The sequence below is a fragment of the Limulus polyphemus genome, unplaced genomic scaffold, assembly GCF_000517525.1.
Source record: "Limulus polyphemus unplaced genomic scaffold, Limulus_polyphemus-2.1.2 Scaffold4598, whole genome shotgun sequence".
Taxonomy (NCBI): Eukaryota; Metazoa; Arthropoda; class Merostomata; order Xiphosura; family Limulidae; genus Limulus; species Limulus polyphemus.
The window spans coordinates 30,065-50,849 of record NW_013670208.1 but is presented as its reverse complement, the minus strand read 5'-3'; the positions used below and the strand labels follow the sequence as shown (position 1 = coordinate 50,849).

The 20,785-nt window shown below is 33.2% G+C and overlaps 1 protein-coding gene across 1 annotated transcript in view; it reads left to right on the top strand.

Moving 5' to 3' along the window:
* Positions 1–16,782, top strand: part of LOC106471398 (receptor expression-enhancing protein 1-like) — a 20,390-nt gene extending 3,608 nt beyond the window's left edge. Inside the window, exons 2-9 of the mRNA XM_013931994.2 lie at positions 4,560–4,632; positions 5,407–5,486; positions 6,476–6,596; positions 7,013–7,126; positions 9,673–9,775; positions 12,257–12,389; positions 14,726–14,831; positions 15,272–16,782. Coding sequence (XP_013787448.1) covers positions 4,560–4,632; positions 5,407–5,486; positions 6,476–6,596; positions 7,013–7,126; positions 9,673–9,775; positions 12,257–12,389; positions 14,726–14,831; positions 15,272–15,343 — 802 coding nt within the window. The 3' untranslated portion in view covers positions 15,344–16,782. The remainder of the gene's footprint in view (positions 1–4,559; positions 4,633–5,406; positions 5,487–6,475; positions 6,597–7,012; positions 7,127–9,672; positions 9,776–12,256; positions 12,390–14,725; positions 14,832–15,271) is intronic.
* The last annotated feature ends 4,003 nt before the right edge of the window (positions 16,783–20,785 follow it).

Below are 20,785 nucleotides of genomic sequence, written 5' to 3'. Positions count from 1 at the left end.
GATAGATCAAGATCTTACTGTGTTATACTTCTGAAACCTGGTTAGTATAGTGATAGATCAAGATCTTACTGTGTTATACTTCTGAAACCTGGTTAGTATAGTGTTAGATCAAGATCTTACTGTGTTATACTTCTGAAACCTGGTTAGTATAGTGTTAGATCAAGGTCTTACTCTGTTTTACTTTTCTGAAACTTGGTTAGTATAGTTTTAGATGGTCTTGCTGTGTTATACTGTCTGAAATCAGATTAGTATAGTTTTAGATGGTCTTGCTGTGTTATGCTGTTTGAAATCAGATTAGTATAGTTTTAGATGGTCTTGCTGTGTTATACTGTTTGAAATCAGATTAGTGTAGTTTTAGATGGTCTTGCTGTGTTATGCTGTCTGAAATCAGATTAGTATAGTTTTAGATGGTCTTGCTGTGTTATGCTGTCTGAAATCAGATTAGTATAGTTTTAGATGGTCTTGCTGTGTTATTAATAGATTAATATAGTTGTAATTTAAGGCTCTACATTAAGATTATAGAAGATGATTTGGTATTGTTGTTAAAATTCTATTTATTTCCCGAAAGCCGCCTGGAGGGGTCGCCTTTTTTTTTTAATCATCCGCGCCAGTATACAGTAGTGTGTTTGTTCTCAGTCTGTCAGTAGAAGCTAAAATGACGTCACATAAAGGACGCTTAACGTTGTAATTTGTACTGTAAAACGTGTGCATTCCATGAATCACGAGAAGAATTATATACTCTGTAGGTTGCAACACAGCATGACATATGAACTTCTAAAGCAAGAAATAAAATTATTTGTTACTCTTAATTTTGGTTTTATTTACTGTTGAAACAAAACATTTTTTTTGGGGGGGGACTCTGCGGAAGTACATCTAGTAATGCATACTGATTTTTTTCTCCTTACTTTTCTTTATGTACATGGTAAATGATCGTATTTCTATTTAAAGTACGTCAAGACGTATAATAACAGTAAAAAATCTGATATGAACCTATTTTTTTCAGCAGGTATTTTCCTTTTACATGTATTTTGTTTTTCGGGAGCATTTGATCGTTTCTCGTAATTCATGCGTTAAGTGTGACCTAAATCTTCCGTTTAAAACCTTTGGCTGCGTAAGGCTTTCAGAATCAGAGTTAACTTTGCTATACAAACGAAAAAAACAAAACAAATGAAGTATAATGATCTTGAACACGTGCCAGTGTTGGCATTAATCTTGGTGGCATTGCGATTTATTTCAAATAAATCAACGCCCCTTTGAAAGTTCTAACTGTCTAATCTAGTGCAGTTTATGTATGACCACCAAATAGGAACCGATCATCTATAGTTTTTCTTTTTCAACCAGATAAGGCAGTAGCTAAACAAATTTTTCAAAGTTTTTTTTTCTTCTCCAGTTTCTTGCTGTACTTCAACATAAAATTTATCCAGTTAGTGTGTTTTGATAAGGTTTCTGTTTACAAACTTGGAAAATATGACTGTAGAATTGGTGAAAATTTTCAGAGAATAAAGAAAACGCTGTAACGCAAGTGCTCACATGACATACAAAAGCGAGTTTTTGTCCTAACCAGTTGACTCAAGTGGTGACGTCAGCCATTTCACATTACACGACTAGTGATGCATGCTACAAGAAAAGTTGCTTAGATAAAAAGGCCTAATTACGAATGTTTTTCCGTATTTGTTTTGCCAGTTTCTTTGGCAATGTGTACTGATCTTATTAACATTATTGTTTATAATGGTTAAAGTAATTTTAACATAATTAATTTTTACATTTATATAGATTATTTTGTATTTCAGCTTAGTATGTGTACTTAGGATTAACGTAAGACTACCAAAGCTGGCCGAATTTCGCAAGACATTATTGGGTTTACGGCCGAAAATCCCTTCATTAGCGAGGTTATCCAACTGATGATTCAGTTGTAGACGTAGCGTAATTTCACAAATAAAGCAGAGGACACAGCCAATTGGATAGTTATGTTAAGGTGATATTAAGAGAGAGTGCGGGTTGGTTTTGTGGTAGAGCTCTGAATTTCAGATCTGTCGAGTTAGGTTATAACTCACAATACTGCTGTTATAACCGTTCACAACTTAAAGTACTAGGCATGTTTAAGGGTATCGCGTCAAGTCTAACCACAAAATATTCCCCGCACTTTATAAGCTGTGAATGCGTTATAAGAGTGACAATCAATCCCTTATCGCGTGTGGAAGTGCGATGCTGGTTGGCTCTGATTAGTAGTTGAATATTGATGATGACTCCAGGTAGCCTAAATAGTTTTACCATAGGTATAAATAGGGCAGTGTTGTTCCTTGAAACATAAAATCAAATGTCAGTCTTATAATAAAAAATCGACTTGAACTACAAAACGTTTTGATGAAAGTTGTCTGGATGAAAATAAAAAGTTCCTCCATATCTTATATAATGGAAATCCACGTAAATAAAACTCCGTGATATATAATACCTATTCCTCTTACTAATGTGTAAGACAAGGCATTGTAGTTATAGCATGTGAGAGTCCGTGGTTTGCATCCCTTTGCTGCAAAGTACGGGGCCGTTGATGTGTTACAAGAATGACGAATTCAGAGTTGGCGGTGGGCGCTTTTGACTATCTTATCTCTTTATTGTCTGCACTTCAAAATTAGAGATGGCTAGCGCAGGTAGACTATGTAGTTTTGAGTGCATTTCCGAAATAAATAGTGTAGCTTTACGCAAATATTCTAAAACTTCAAACAACGAACCGAAGCCAGAATTTGCCTCAGTGAGTCGAAGATATCTAAACTGCACCTGACTAACGATAATGCGACCGAAATCCCGATATGCAGACCAGAAGTTGCATTAGTGCACACCTAGTGGCGCAATTCTGAAGTAAAATATATTTAACCTTTAACTACGGGCTTCTTAAAAAATTGTTTTATTGCGTGTTACAACACTCGGTGTAAAGAATTGTTTGAGATAACCCATTTTCTAAGTAAAATACATCCAGCAATAATTAATGAGATTTAACTGTAATGTTATTGTATTATTATTTACATTTTTTTTTGTGTGGCTCATGGACCTACAGTCATTTCGGCGCACAAGTTATTAAAAACAGTGTTGAAAAAGCCAAATCGGTAATTCTAGAGTTAAAAAGCGAATCAAATTTCTTGAACTGTGTGCGTTAAGTAGTGGTTTTTCAAATTGTAAAACTATAAACCGAAGCCAGAAGTTGGCTTAGTGGACAACTGTTGACGGAGTTCTAATGTAAGATAAATTTTCGAACATGATTATTTGTTTGTGGTAAGGGTATTGTACCGTTTTAAAGAAAAAATCTACAGTTAAAAGAAGCGACATAGTGATAAGATATAGAGTACCTTTTTTAAAAGTTTAAATAATGCTTTTAGACAATGTGTTTCAAGGCAAGAACTAACCGCAGCATCTTGGCAAGAATTTGCTGTAAGGAAATTTAGTGACTTGCATGTCATTCCGTCACCAGATTGTTTCCCTTGTGTTAGTTAGTTCCTATTTTCGACTTTAGCTGACGCTGCAGACATGCTTCTCTGCGTTCTTCGTACTGTTCTTGTCGTCAGATAAAATAATATACAGCGTCTTGAAGCATCTTTAACACAAACTGTGTCACATGCTGGCAACGAAAGCGGTTTAAGAAATGACCAAATTTGGAGTGTTAAAAAAATGATTCTTAAATTACGTACAGTGTATCGTTGATGTGATTGTTGAGAGGGCAGTGCAGAGATGCTACTGGATGTAGAGATGATGGCGCCCTGGCAGACGATTGACTCGTGCCTTCAGTAATTCCGCATGAAGTGAAATTTTGTATTGTCTAACAGTGTTTGTTTACCTTTCCAGGCAACATTTTAACGAACTTCTGTAATGTGATACGGCGTATTGGTATTAGTTTTTTCCGACACCCATTTCACGCCACGAATTATTCCCGATGGATGTTTTTGTGTCATCCTTTTTTTTTTCTTCCATTGTAACAAGATACTTCAGCCATGACTACGAAACAAATATATAGTTCCTAAATCACTCGTTAGGCCTTTGAAGACTACTATTTGATTTGCTTGTTATAGACGGTCTGTTATAAGTACAGATTAGTAATTTGTCTTTGATATTTAAATCTAAATTCTAGTAGACTGTCAGTATGAAAAAAAATCATAAAAACCAATAGAAAAAGGAGAAGTTTTATAGCTTTATGGAAGAAAATAATAGAGATGTTGGATAGTGGCATCAGAATGTGACAAAGGTGGATTTTGTCACATTATTGAATCATATTTGTTGTATCTTTTGTGATGTAAATGAGAAAAAGTGTGTGAAAGAAAACTAAATTAAACTGTCTTTATGGAGACACATCAATGTGAGGACATTCTATGGACAGACATAAGAAACATCCAGATGTGATGAGTTTACCCGATGAGTGATTTTATTTGGAATCTGGAACAAACAATGCCACAGTAGATCATGGTAGACATATGTATACCTGTCAAAGTTACTCCAGGGAATGTAGCATTTGTGAGTTTATTTTTGTGTGCTTGTTTCCAGAGCTGTGCTAAGACTTGTTACTTTCTTTACAGACTAGTGTTCGGTACGCTTTATCCAGCATATGCTTCCTTTAAAGCCATCAAGACAAAAAACGTCAAGGAATATGTAAGTAAGAACAGTATATTTGGCTATAGATTCATTACTTGGTGGATGAGAAGTTAATATAAAATACATTAATTTAGGTTTTTGTAATGAAGTATGTGATGATTTTGGAAACAAAGTGTGTGTGTGTGTATATATATCATTTAAAAAAAGTAGCAAACTCTAAATGTTTAATAAGATTCCATCCATCCTGAAGCAAAATGTATGTATAATATATATTAGTTAAGACCGTCACCCCGATGTATGTGCCTTGCTATGCACAAATAAAGCTAAATGAGGAAGTTGAAGAGCTCGCTGGAGAAGCTCTTTTATTATCCTGGACAACTCTAGTGGCAGATATTTGTACTGGTAAGGTGAAAGAGTCAACTTGTTATTGAAAATCCCAGACTCGTACTTCATTAATAACCTTCTGAAAACAAAGTATATGTGTGTGTAATAAAATGTGTATAAATATCGGTTGAGAGTAGTTGATTCAATTATTTGTAAGATTGTCCTTCCTTTGTACATGATTTTCATAATAACAGGAAAAAGAAATAAATGAAAATTTGGTAAGTAAAAATTGACTTTGAACTTGATGAGGTTTGATTGTTTATGAAATTTTTGAGCTTAAGTCTGTAACTAATTCAGAAATGTTAGCAGTGGATTGATTTAAGATTTGAGCTTACCTACTTGCAAAGAAATATGAGCTTATTTTAAAATATTTCAAATGTTGGGAACAATGAGGAAGTTTTATCTTGTTCAGAAGTTCACACTAAAGTAATTTTTCTCCTCTCCAAGGTGAAGTGGATGATGTACTGGATTGTGTTTGCATTATTTACTTGTATTGAAACTTTGTCTGATATCCTAGTCTCATTTTGGTAAGTAAACAAGAGTGAATAATAGCAAATAAAATTTTGTACTTTTTAATATTTACATTGAAATCAAGTTATACATAAAGCAAGAATGAGCCAGGTCACTGGCTATAAATAATATCATTGAGTCAGGTTACTGTTCAAACAAAAATGAAATGTCAGCAGTGTTGGAGCTCACTACTGCTGTTTTGTGTCAGAACTTGGCTCATTTGATTTTCTGAAACCTGACAAAGAACACAGTATGGACCTTAGAATGTTGTCTGTAGAGAACATATTCCACAAGTTGAACTATCCTTTTATAGCACATCAGAAGGTTAAGTAATTTAAGCCATCTCCAACCATTATTAGTCTCAAAGTGAGTTCCTCGACATCAAATTTTAATTGAACTGAAGCTTGAACCTAGAACTCAAGTCACAAGCAGACATTTCTGTATTTGATCATTGTATTAAATAATGGTAAGATGCAGTTTGTAATGTATTTTGAATACTTTCAAATATACATTAAAAATTAGTTAAGTTGTATTTTTAAAAGCACAAATCTATACAAATGAAAAGTTTCCTTTTTTTTTATTTGAAAACATGAACAGTTTTGTATTAAGACCCTTGCTGCAATGTTTAACTGTATTTTGTCTCTATATTCTGTGTTAAAAGTTACTTCATTTAAACATGATAAGAGTAAGTACACATTCACTGTACCACAAGATAATTGTGATGAATGGAATTAAAAGTTTGAAAAATATTTAAATGTATGTCTTATCTATACTCTGGCAACAGGCATACAACACCAAAGGTTATAAAATAATTATATGAAGTACAGTACCTATCATACATCGTATGTGTGCATTTTTATACATTTCCAGCTAATAATAAATCAGACCTTATGTAATTAAAACATTATTTTTAGTATTGTCTCTCTCTGTGTTCACACAGTGAGTATAACTAAAACAAATGAAAGTTTTAAATCCTTTAATTTTAAAGACCTTTGACTTCTTTCAGGCTTCCTTTTTATTATGAGTTGAAAATCCTGTTTGTATTGTGGCTTTTGTCACCAGCTACTAAAGGATCCAGTATTCTGTATAGGAAATTTGTACATCCTCAATTTATGAAGAGAGAACAGGTGAGTTTAGTTAAAGTATATATTGTATACTGGGTGGGTTCAAGCATATATTGGTTACCAAAATATATAACACATCTGTTGTTTACTAAGTTACTTGTAGACATTGTTTCTCTGTAGTAAATATGATGACACATTGCTTCAATTTGATACTAGCTGAACTCTGGAAGATATTTGACAAGTGTCATTCTGTACAGTATAATTTTTCTGACTTACCATTTCTAGTTCGCTTGGCGTGTCACGTTTCATGTGTTTTTTCAAAGCCTATTGTACAGATAAACATGGAGGCCACAAACTGTTTTTATTACAGTAACTAATAAAGTGTATATAGCTGTGAGTTTATTGATTTGAGGGGGGGGGGGTATGTAGTTATTTGTTTGTTCTGTGTGCATAGTGATATTTGTAATTTTTCTGCATAGGAAATTGATGAATATATAGCCACAGCTCGAGACAGAGGCTATGCATCCCTGGTCCAGCTCAGCAGTAAAGGTCTCAGTTATGCAACAGCTGTGCTTTTTCAAACTGCATTGAGGGTGAGCTTTCTCTTAGGAACACTGTAGTTCATACAGATTCTGTTAATAAACTGGACTTTTGTTTGAAATCTTCTGTTTATCTAGTAATATTTTAGGTTGTTAAACAGTCTAGTGATCTAAATTTTAGTGTTTTAAAGTCTGTGAAGCATTGATCATCTTTTAACAAAAAATGTATCGGTGACAGTTTTGTTTTTTATATTTTTGTCAAGTCCAGTAAGTAGGTTAAAAACACCAAAAAAATCTCCAAGAATGTCTAATAACTAGAAAGTTTTTCTACTTCACAAGTTGAGTGGTCTATGACAATATTCAGGTAATATTCTTGTGATCATTGTTTTACTAATGTTCATGTAAGCCAATTAATTTCTCAGTCGTTCATGTTTAATAGTAATCATGTAAGCAGATTAATTTTTTTTTTTACTGGTTCTATCAATCATTTGTAACAAATCTAATGATCACGTAAGCAAATTAATTTCTCAGTTTCTTTATCTCTCATGTTTAACAGAATTTTAATAATCATGTAAGCAGATTAAATTTGTCTCACTCATCTTTAACAGGATTTCTCTAATGTTATGAAATTAAATGTTTATTACTGAATGAAAAACTTCTTTTTTTTTTTCCATATTTGTTTTTTATGCACGTGTTTGCTTATAAGAATGTAATAATAATTATGGGTCATAGTGTGGCCCAATTGTTAGCATTCCAGACTGTGGATCTGAGGATTATTGGTTCATGTCCTGTTACCATAAAAAAAAAAAAAATATTTTTCTACAGTCTGGGGGCATAAGAGTGTTTTGAAATTGATAGTCAAATCCCATTATTCAGTTTGATAAGAACTGGTGGATCCTTCATTCTACTCTGTTAGAGATGGCTAGTACAGATAACTCTCATGTAGCTTTGCAGGAAATTCAATAAACAAAGTTACAATTTTAGTAACTATCTTTGGGCATCTGAGTGTAAGGACTAATTAACTTTTTCAGCACGGGCTTGGTCCCTGGGACCAACCATTTTGTGCTTGTTATAGTTTTCATGCTATAACTTCTAAATTAGTAAGCAGATGTTAACGAAATTTAGCAGATTATCAGTAAACATTACAATTCTTTCATAAGCAAAATAAAATTTTTTTTTTTAAGTCTTAAGGTTTGTAAAGCAATGTTTTTATATTTATTTATTTATTATATTGAGCTTTAAGCTGTGCCTGGATAACAATACAGAAGTTACAATGACGCAGCTCATGTTACCGTATCAAATGCCATAATACTGACCTTTGGTCTACAAAATAACTTGTCTTGGCTGTGTTTTAGTAGACTAGTATTTTATAAAATAAAGTTGCATTTCAATTATTATACATTACATATGTATATAGATTATTGCTATTTTGAAATAAGTTCTTAAACTTATTTTTCTTAAAACGGTAACTAAAGAAGTAAAGCAAACAATTATCTTTGTACTTTGTACTTTGGTTGCTGTTTAAAGTAGGTTGCTAAGCCTTTAAAAATTTTGCACGTGGAGGATATGAAATAAAATATTTTTTTAGGTTTTATATATACATTTGTATAACTAAAAAAATAACATATTATTACATTAATACCATAGAATTCCACTAAGTTATCAAGCTTAGTAACTAAATGTTTAATCTAGGAGGACATTCTGAGCTTCCAATTGGTTATTCATGTCATATATAGAAGTAAGTGTATATAAGGGATCATTTCCAAAAGTGAAAAGAGGTGGGCGGGGTGCCACTGTGTTGGATTTATTACATGAGCAATATCTTAACAAATTGAAAAGATAAGAGGCACTTATTTTATATTCTAGCTTGTCAGTATCAGTAATTTGATTTTCTAATTTGTATAAAACTAAAGACTTAGTTTAGTATTTTGACTTCAGAGACATCTAATTTGAACCAGTGCTACATTCAACATACCACGTAACACACAAAAATGGATGTCATCTGTGTTTTTTTATACATTTGCTTTTGAATTAAGAAATTGATTAATATATAGTACTAAAATTTGAATTATAATCTACAGTTTGATACCAAAGTTATTAACATAAATTCATGAATAGTAGTTCAATAAAATTGTGAATGCGAGTCAACAGCAAGATGACATGGCCTTTCACCCATGACCCATGTTGAATTGGTTAATCTAGATCATATTTACAGCTACTGTTTAGGTATCAGTCAAAATACTAAGTAATGTACTGCTGTGGTTGTTGTTGAAATAAAAATAACACAAAAGGCAACTTCCTCCCAATATATTGCCCACGATCTTAGTCTCCAGCAGTTTGTTAGCACCAGAAAAACATGTAGCTGAAGTGGCATTTCCTTGGACACAGTTGATATAACCCAAAAAATAGAAGTAGTTTAGATGGTGTGAAATAGCAGTGGAAAGGAGAAGGATTTAAAGTTTGAATAGAGAGGAGCTGTTGTAGCAGAGTGTGGCTATCATATTAGTAGTGATCAATCTAAAAATACCTTATTTCCAGTCATGAAAGACCCCTGATGTGTGTGTAAATATAAGTTTCTTGATATAGTACCTTCTGTGTAGGGCCAAATGACGATAGTCAACCATGTTCGAAAAAGTTACAGTATGACGGCCTTAGACCAGCAGTTTTCATCTGATGAAGTTCCTTATTCTGGAGGCCAAAATGGTAAGATCTGTTTCTGTTGATGACATAATTGTGTTGAGCAAGAAGATGAGTTTATTCTTTCAGCACAAGCTTGATCTGTGGGACCTACCTCATAATCATTTTGTGCTTGTTATAGTTTTCATGCTATAACTTAAATTAGTAAGCGTATCTTCATGAAATTTTGCAGGTTATCAGTAAATGTTATAAGGTTTTCGTACACAAAATATTGGATGTTTTTATTAAGTTTTAAGATTTTTTAAATAATGTTTTTCTCCTATCCAACATGCAAAGTAATTTTGATTTTAAGATTAAAAATACTTTTATGCATCAAAAAGTTTTCACATTTCACCTGTAAAATTTTTATAACCTCCAGAAAGTTATCAAACATTTGTTAAGAAAAAACTATATTTTATCTGTTATTTTCACTATCGAATCTCTGTACGGGTTCTGTCGATTTGACTGACCTCGTAACCACCATATAAAAATTAGGAAGTAAATATAAATTATTCTTTTTTCATTCTAGAATGGCTACAAATTAAAACATGAAAACACAAATGTTTAGTGTAGATAGTTTAAATCTCATAACATTGTACATTTATGTATATTTATTTTTATTATATTTACCTTCTGGCTAACATTCCAGAAGTTGCAATGACATGGCGCACGTGCACTTATGTTACCGCATCCAAGAAGATATAACTGGTCTTTACAAAATGACCTTTCTTGGTTGTGTTTTAGTGGAGTAGTATTTTGTAAAATACAGTTGCATTTCAGTTATAATACATTATATATGTATATAACTTATTGCTATTTACAAACAAGTTTTTAAATTTCAGTTATTTTTGTTAAAACATAAAACAATAATTAAAGAAGTAGAGGAAACAATTATTTCTTCTAGTTATGAACTTTGTACTCGTTTACTGCATGCTGTAAGTTACTAAGTTGTATCAGATTTTACACGTGAAGGATGTAAAACAAAATTTTTTTAAGTTGTATATATATACATTTAAAATAACCAAAAAATCATAAATTACTGTATCAGTACTATAGAATTCCACTACAATTTATTAAGCCTAGTAACTAAGATGGATTTGGGTCTTAAAAAATATGAAATTTTGAGCTCACTAAAGATTCCAGTGTGAAATCTTGTATCAAATAAATGAGTTTGATACCATAATACTTCAAAATGGTTGAGAAAGCCACTAGAGGGACATTCTGAGCTATCGATTGGTTATTCACATGTCATAGACGGAAGTACGTGTACATAAGGAAGTATTTCCAAAAATGGAAAAAAGTGGGCGAGGCCACTGTTTTTGCTTCAGTAATCCTAGTGATATCTCAGCAAATAGAAAAGATGGAAGGTTCTTATTTTATATTCTAGCTTGTTAATATCAGTAAGTTGAGTTCATAATTCGTAAGAAACTTTGCACTTGGCCATCACAAACATCTTATTTGAACCAGTGCTGTATTCAAAATACCACGTGACACACAAAAATCGATATTTCGTTTTTTTTTGTTATTTATTAATTAAAAAATTAACTAATGTATAATATTAAAATGTGAAGTATAATCTACAGTTTGATACCAAATTTATAAAATAGTCATTCAATAAAATTTGAATGCAAGTCAACAAACGTGATGACATGGCCTTTGACCTGTGACTCGTGTCGATAGGGTTATTGTAGACTGATCATCAAACGTATGCTCATTCTTGAACAAAAGTAAAGTGTATTGTAAACATTTTTAGACCTAACAAAGCTGATTGGAATTGCATGTAATTGTATTTGTTTTCTCTATTTTTAATATTGTGGTAGTGTATAATAATAATAATAATAATGTGAACTTTTTTTAAGTACATAAAAAAATAATGTTAACCTTGTGGTAATGCATCAAAATAACACGTGGGGATCTATGAAAATATTTCTGGTGTTTTGTGTATGCTAGTTTCAAGTTTTTGTATTAATAAACAGGGTACTAGTCTGGATTTTCAAGGGAAGGGATTCATTTATAGTTACTCAAATTAAAAATACAGTTCTAGTAATTTGTACTGAAACAAGCAATATTTTATCTTAATGTTTCTGAAAAGTGTTAGAATCTCAGTATGGAAACGTGTGGGTATTTGCTAATGAGAGAAAAGTGAATTCCCTTGAAAGCATAGGGGGGTGGGAGTTTTCTGTTTACAGACAATTTTACAGTAGCCTACATTTTCAGTCATGGCTACTTTGCTGCACTCACACTCCTGGAAGTAGGCTTAGAGGAAATTATTAAACTGCATAGTTATTCTCATTTGTATAATTTATAGTATTATTCTGTTTATGATGAGCTAAAATTAATTTACAATTTTCGTTTTCATATCAGCTTATTTCTACAACTTTAAACTAGTGATTAATACATTCTGGTTAGCTTTACACGTATATTGAACATTTTTTCTTTTTAAGGGGTTTATTGTGTATAATACAGTTGGATGTCAATATATTCTATTTCTTTTACTCTCTTGGCTAGATGCTGTTGACAGTGGCTTAGAAGATCAACACAGGTGGCAATCTGATGGTGCTCTACTTAGCAGCGAGGACCGACCAATGGACTTCCAAGAGACTGCAACAGAAAGAAATCACACACAAAATTATGAGGAAAGGTCAGTTTCTATTGTAATATCTCTTAAAAGTTTTTGTTTTTGAAGAAAGCCAAATGGAAAGTTGATGGTTATGTAGAAAACAAACTTCATTGCAATAACTTCAGAAATTCTAGTTAAATTTTGTTCTTTGAAAATTTAATGTTTTTGTACACTGTCTGCTGTTTATTTATGTATTCTTCTCAGAAATTTAATTGATGAATAAGGAACTTTTATATCAAACTACATAATTTTTTGTAATATTGTTAACATGTATCTATATTTTTGTAACCAAACACATTAATCTCAGAAAGATCTATAAAGATTTAAATTAACCTTAGCACATATAAAGACAAGTTTCTTGTTCATCGTGAGCATGGTTAAAGAAAGATTTCTAGCTCATCATGAGCATGATTAAAGACAGGTTTCTAGCTCATTGTGAGCTTGGTTAAAGACAGGTTTCTAGCACATAGCTTTTCTCAATAAGTACTGCCATCATGGAGGTCTGTCCTTCTGAGTGATGCATCATACCACTTAGTTGAGAATAGAGTGGTGGCATTCTGCAGGTGTTAATGGCGTGTAGCACTTCCTACTGCAGACCTGACGTACAGTTCTTAATACCACTAGGTTTTGGTTGTAGCATTATGCCTTATTAATGTATATCTATCTGAGAGATTGTATTTTCCCTCTGTGGCATTCCTCCTTCCTACCATCCTCCAGATGTACATTCCTGGTGGGTCTTGTGCTGGTTGGAGATAGTCCAGCTAAGTAAGTACTCACATGTGTTCTGGCCAGTATTCCTCCTCCTACCATGGACAGGAAGAAAAATGCCCAATGCTGCTAGACTTTGAACTGGAGATGCACTCCATGTCTGCAGTCCCTCATCCTACTGTCTGCTGGATGTCAGTTCTTGGCGGATCTGGTGTTGGTTGTAGCTGGACACAGAACATGTTTTCATTTGTGTATGGCTGGGTATCCTCCTCCTACTGTGGCCTGGAAGAACCATATCCAATGCTGCTAGGTTTTTGATCGAAGATATCATCCCACCAGGGCTTTCCTCCTTCCTACCATCTACTCAATGTTGGTTGTGGTGGATCAGGTGTTGGTTAGGTTGGAGATGGATTTTGGTAAAGAAGCTTGTCTTCCCTACCGATTCCTGTTACCACAGATCTGATGTACCATTCCAGATACCACCTGGTGTTGGATGAGGTTGAACTACCACTATGGTCTGTTGTATCATTCCAGATACCACCAGATGTTGGATGAGGTTGGACTACCACTATGGTCTGTTGTACCATTCCAGATACCACCTGGTGTTGGATGAGATCGCACTACCACTACGGCCTGTTGCACCACAGGCATTTGACACCCGGGGATCCCATTCATCAGTAATATGTATTATGGGATTCCTTCATGTTTTTCTGCCTTTTTTATGTTTGCGACACAGTCATAAAAAAGTGAAGAGTATTCCTGGATCAGATGTAGTGCAGTCTCCCACTGAGGTGTGATATTTTCTCTTTTGGTTCCACACCTAAAGGTCTCTCTTTGGGTGCTTCCTAAAGGGGTTAATTTTTTTCCACCGGCCCTCCACCAGTTCAATGTAGGATTCTAGCTATTTTGTGAGAAAAGGTAAGTTATCGTATCAGAAGAGAACATTTTCCTAACCTGAAAATGTATTTCTGATAGATACTTACCTCTACTCACATTTCCCACCCAGCCTCCCCACTATGGATGGTATGTGGTGTAGGTCTTCAGACCAATCTCAAAGTGATTAACAAGTGCAACTGTGGAGAGGGTGCTGGTTACAATAGGGTTGTGTCAAGCTTCTTCTTGTGGAGAGCTGCTGCATAATCTTTTACATGTGGATATGCAGAAGCAGGAGGTGGAAGGCTAGTGGCAAATATTGAAAATTTGTGCTAATAGAGGGCAGTACTAATCGAGAAAAGCTATTTTATGAGAGGAGGTAAGATATGGTATCTGAGATACATTTTCAGTTTGGAAAATGTTAACTGTCTTGTTTATTGTGAGCATGGTTAAAGAAGGATTTCTTGTTCATTGTGAGCATAGTGAAAGAAAGATTTCTAATGGAATTTATTTTACTCTAATTTTAGATTGATTCTCCAAATGGCCTAACTTCAGAAATTTTTATTACATATTGTCATGAAGAAGTACTTCTTAGGAGACATAATCAGATATTAGAAAATACAATCACATCAAAACTTGCTGCAGTCTGAATATGTTTTGCTGTTTACTTGACTTCACAGTATCTTTCTTTCACAAGTCTTGTAGCCAATGTCTGTTCAATACATAGTTTGTAAGCTCTTCATTTTTGTCATTGGCTAAGAAGCATGCTTCTCTAGTTCTAGTGAAACAGATGAAATTGGACAAACTCGAAAAGAGACAAAAAGAGTTCCAAGAAAAGTGCGTGTGTCGACTCGTCAAGTTACTGAAGAAACTCGCAAAGATGTAGGTATCAGCCAAGTTATTTTATTGTTTCGGTATTTTTTATATTCAAAGAAACTTACACAGATGTAGGTATCAGCCAAGCTATTTTATTGTTTTGGTGTTTTTTATCCTTTTTCAGTATTGTTATTCATGTTTATGAGCAAGTAGATTGGTGATTTTACACACAAGTTTTTTATTTAAGATATTACAAATATACTTCCTCTTATTTTTCACGAACTTGTGATTTAAACATTGATAAAATAAATATCATGTAAATATCCTTTAGTGAATGTTTCATGCCAAGATGGGTAAATGTACTATGCAAGTATTCTTCAATTATGCCAAAAGAAAACTAAGCTTTATTTTTAGTTAGATTGTTTTTATTTCTGTTATGTTGCCCTAGCAACAACTATGAAATTTTGCTTCAAATTCAGTTTGGTAATGTTTTTGTATCTTTTCAGGTAAGTGCATATGCTACCCTTCCTAGAAGCAGAGCTAAGACAACCAGAAAAAAAGGGACTAAACATGTATGAGGATAAGAGAACCTGCAATTTAAACTCAAATCCTGTTGCTTACTGTGATTCCAAAGAAAGGACATCTCTATGTATGTGATAAACATCCTCCACATGGTTATCTGATTTACTAAATAATAATTCTTTAAGTTGTACCCTCTATTCGGTTATGAGAGTTGCAACTTCGTGAACATGCAGGTCTAAAGAAAGCTTTTTTTTTAATTAAGTTGTAATAAGAAAAATTTCAGTTTTTATTTTTATTTTAAATAGTTATTTTGTTTTTTCACTTCAATTTATTTTTGTTGTAAATCAAAGTAGAAGAAAATGTCTGAATGAGAGATATAATTTTGTTAGCTTTATCTGATACTGTCGTCACTTTCTGAAGTTGGAATGTGCCTTATGGGTAGGCATGTCAGTGATTTTGTATTTTGCAAGTTGTACTTTTGATAGTGTCATGATTGTCTGCAAATGAGGGGGATTTCTTGAATGTGCCAAAATGGTTTGTTTTGTCACTATTGTGAAAAAAATCAGCATTTGATTTGGTTTATTGCAGACATAACTTCTATCATTCCACAATATATTTTACACAGATTTTAGTATGACAATAATTTATTTCTTTAGTAAATGTCAAGTGTTTTAATTGGCAACATTGTTTTATTTCACTAAAAATTCCAAACTTTGAATGATATTGGAACATTTGGTCTTATGAATTAAAGAATCAGTATCATAAAGAAAAACTTTCTATGCTCTAAAAAGAACTGGTGTACACACACACTCTAGTCTTTGAGGTCTGGAACATCCGTGTTAGTGTGGGAGGAAGTAACCTGAAATCATTTCTGTATCTTTTCCTGATTCTCATGGGAAGCTTAATGTAAGTGGTGGTATATCTATATCTTTACACGATCCTTAGGGGAAGCATGATGTAAGTGGTGGTATATCTGTATCTTTACATGATCCTCAGGGGAAGCATGATGTAAGTGGTGGTAATATGAATGTGTTAGGAACTATTAATTTTGTTGCTGGGGTTGACAAGTTTTAATTATTCTAATAATGATTTTTGTATTGGGAATATAAGTAGATTCAAGTAGCTTTTTCTTAACAGGGACAATATTTTATTGGTTTGTTAGGGTTAACTTTATATTAAATTAAAATAGCCTAAATAAATGTTTTTATGGCTATATTTCATGATTTTGAGGTAGGCTAGAACTAGCAAGAGAATATAAACGGGCTATTGCGGTTTCTAAATCTAACCAGTAAATAGCTCTGAATCGGTGAGGTTTTGTTTTTGCTTTTTCATGAACCAGGGGAAAAACATGACGTTATGTTGATATGTGCAGGATGTTTGAATACAAAGAGATTTTCTCATGCAGTTCTGATGAGTATAAAATTTGTATAATGTTGTTTGTATAAAAGGTCCTATACTTATTTATGATAATAAATACACCAAATGTGTTGGGTTTTTGGTATTTTGTTGTGTATATTTTTTATAATTATTCAAAGAATTAAATTTTATGCAATTGCTATTCTTCTTTTGTCCTTTCAAAATGCTTGTAAATAAAATACAGAAGAGATTTTTGTAAAATAATGCCTGTATTTCAAAAGGATATGACAGCTTTTAGAGTTCAGGTTTTGTTTTTCTCTTGTATAAAACACATCACAAAACTTTTTCTCATACGTGTGATTGAGAAGTTGCATCCAAATGATTTAAGACACTTCCGTTATTTTGATACTGAAGTGGATTTGTAGACCATATGGGAAATAACTGGGAAATAAATCATAAACTGTAGATAATTTATTATTAGATTTCATGTTATGGAAGAGAAGAACGGTGAGAGTGAAAATCTTTTCCGTTGCCCAAGTTCCATTCCAGACATGTACCATAAGGATTTTCAGGGTTCACTGCTCCTCTTTAGTAGTTTGGTGTCGTTGCCTGCTCAGAAACTTAGTTTTACTGTAGGTTTTGAAGGTTAATTTGATGTTATGCAGTTTATCTCTTGTTTTACATTTTAGCACTTGTTGGATAATTGACAGATAAAAGTTTGTTTTATTTAGTACTTCACAAAATAAAACATTTAAGATTGTAGCAACCTGCTGAAAAGATATAGAGAGGACCAACCAACCAACAAACTTGTTGTAGCTTATATCACTACATAAATTATAAAACTGAAGGAACAGTAAGAAAACAGATTTTGAAAAATAACTCCCTGACAAAGCAACTCTCTTGATAACTAGTATTGATTGTACTTCTAGTAGAATAAGAAAATGTCAAGTTTTTATACTGGTGAACAAGATACGTGTATGTTGTCTTTTCTTTAAAAAAAAAAAATCTAAAAAGACTCTTAGACATTGCCTTATTTCAAATCCCTGAAGGAGGGGGTGGTATATGAATTTTCATAATTTTGATCTAAACATTCCATGCATCATTCTGCATGCTTGGTTTAGTATCTCGTGCTTATTTGAAAAGGTTTGTCGATAAACAACCTGCTGATGATGAGGTAGAAGTATAGATACAAAATATTTCACTCCACATAAGTATTAGGATTTTGTAAACTTTAATTCTACCTACAGATGCTTTTAGTAGCTGTGAAAAATTATGTGAAACCAGATATGAAATACAGAAGCTTCAGTCATAAATACTCATTATCAATTTGAACCATTTGTTCAAACTCGAGGCAAATGGGGGGGTGGTGGGGGGTGGGGGTGACACAGGTTTTTAAATGTCAAAGGTATACATTTTCAAGAGAAGGAACAAGAACAGTACTGTTTTTAAAAGGAGTAGCAGCTAAGCTTTACCATTTTACTGTAAGTTTCTTGACATTTAATAGACAAAACAAATTATAAAGAATCTAATGTATGATATTCTTGATTTGTATAAATGAGGAATCCCATAATATGTGAAATTGAATATATGAATGAACTCTGAGAGAATTATCTAAAGTAATTGACAAGGCAAGGATTAATATCTCTTATTTGCAAAAAAAATATTTTTTATTGTTTTGGAATTGCTTGATTTATTCCATTACTAATGGATCCGTTGTAATGTACCTTACATCTCAGTGGTGTGTTTGAATTGTGACCAAATATGATTGGGTGTAATCTCCTATACCATTGTAGCTGTGATGTTCTTAAGATAACCCTTAATAATGCATTCAGAACCAGAATAAAGTTTTGAAGGCTTAAAATGTTAGCAGTGAAAGAAAGTTCATTTATTGCTATCGAAGACTAAAATAAAGATCTATGTGTACAGTTTTATAGCTAGCATAACCAAACTTATCAAGTGGTCTCCTCATAATAACCACACTTAGCAAGTGGTCTCCTCATAATAACCACACTTAGCAAGTGGTTTCCTCACAATAACCACACTTAGCAAGTGGTCTCCTCACAATAACCACACTTAGCAAGTGGTCACTTTCCAGAGTTTTGGAGCTAGCATAACCAAACTTAGAAAGTGGTCTTGGAATGACCTTATTTATATGGCACCTGGAAAGTTGCCAAGGCATGGTGGTGGGGGATTTTTACTGTCACTGAATTCTAACCTGCCATTGGATTTTCTGTTTGTTGTTGCCTTTGGGCACCATGTATGAAACTGTATTTATACCTCCACTAGCAGAACCAAATATGGGCAGATGCCATAATGGGGTTTGTTTTTAGGTACGTAAACCACTTGGGGTAGCTAAAGAAATAATCGGGAATAACAGAGAAACTTAATTGGTACATTGGGGCCTCTGTGAATCGTGAGAGGACCTTTGAACCCAGCATTGATGCACGTTTATTTTATGCTATTGTGTAAAACTTATTGACTCAAGTATTGTTCCTCTGAGTGTGGTTACCAAACCCAAAAAAAGACAGGAATCGAGTAATATGTTTTCCTTCAGAGAAATAGATGCTAATATTTAGTTTGGAGTTTTACCTGTCAACATAAAACATTTATTGAAGTCTACATACGAAGTTAATATACGAATATATATATATATATATTTCAGAATTTCAACTTGTTTTAAAGTGTTTCTGCTGTAAAGCTTTCTGCAAGGTTTGATCTTGGTGTGGTTATCTGTCATTAGCCTTGCTTAACCCTAAATATAGCACAGTATCTGTTAACTCATCACCACACATTGACCTCTGATAAACCTGTAGCATGAAGGCTACGATCCTAGGTAGGCCACAGTATAGAACTACAATCCTAGGTAAGGTCGCATTGTAGGGCTTGGTATGGAATCACGGTATTGTTACTATTATATACACCGGAGTGTTTATATTATTACTGGTTATTGATGTAATGGATTGGTCAGTAGATACTGTACATATGTGTTGTCATAATTAAAAATGTTTTTAAACAAAGAGTCACAGATATCGTCCTATTTATGAATTAATTCAACTTTGTCGAAACCTGTTTAAAGCTATTTTCTAGTACATGTTTCTTTAACTCGTGTTGTTGATGGTGTTGTTTATTACTCGTCTAGACTTTTTGTAATGTTAATGACAAAAGTTTGTTTTCGTCAAATGGATCATGATAATGGATTTAAGCGTCCCCTTGTGCTTGAATTTATCATGATATATGTTTAACAGCTACCTCTGTTGGTGAATAAAACCTGTTTTGTTTAAACATCTTTATTTCAACCTTGATAACCAGCATCTCACAGGCGTTTCCTGTAGCCTAATAGATGTTTCACTGAAACATGTTTCAAAAGCTCAAATTAATAATAGTAATCAGTTTAGCAATTTGTAAAGACTAAGAAAAACTTGTTTCAAGCAGCTTTAGCCCTAAAACCTGACATTTTCAAACTTATTTGTCTGATCTTTTTATGTACCACATTGTTGGTGGTCCTTAATAACAGACTGTAACATGAAATTACTTAGTATGAGCGATATGTGGATCCCTACCGGTAATGAACGGTATTACAAGTGTTGTGTCTGTTAAACACGCCTATCATTCGAGCATATACAGATTAATCTAATTTCTCAATACCCTGTATTTCAAGCGTTCAGGAAGTATCTAGATCAATATGATCAAGCAGTGGATTGAGATTGTGGGTGTGCTCTAATAGTGGTGTCAAAATACAACAGTTGGCGGTGGGTACTGTTTACTATTTTCCGTATAGTGTATCAGTTCAAAATTAGGACAGCATTGCGCAGATAGCCCTTGTGTGATATTAGAAGATACCACTGTTATCGTAAACTGTCTTTACCAAAATAGTATTTTATAATGATGCTGTTCCAGTAAAATTAACCCCCAGTGGAACAGTGGTACGTTTACGGACTTGCAACGCTAAAATTCGGGGTTCAATTCCCTGCAGAAAAAACGAATAAAGTTAACATTCAGTTTATGACTTAATTACTGTTTTTTTATAGTTTTAGTTAAATCACACATAAAAAACGATATTTATAAGTAGTTTAATCTTATCCAATAGATAGCACTACATTCGACCACAAGATTCGACCCGCCCGTCCCCCAAACAACAACAT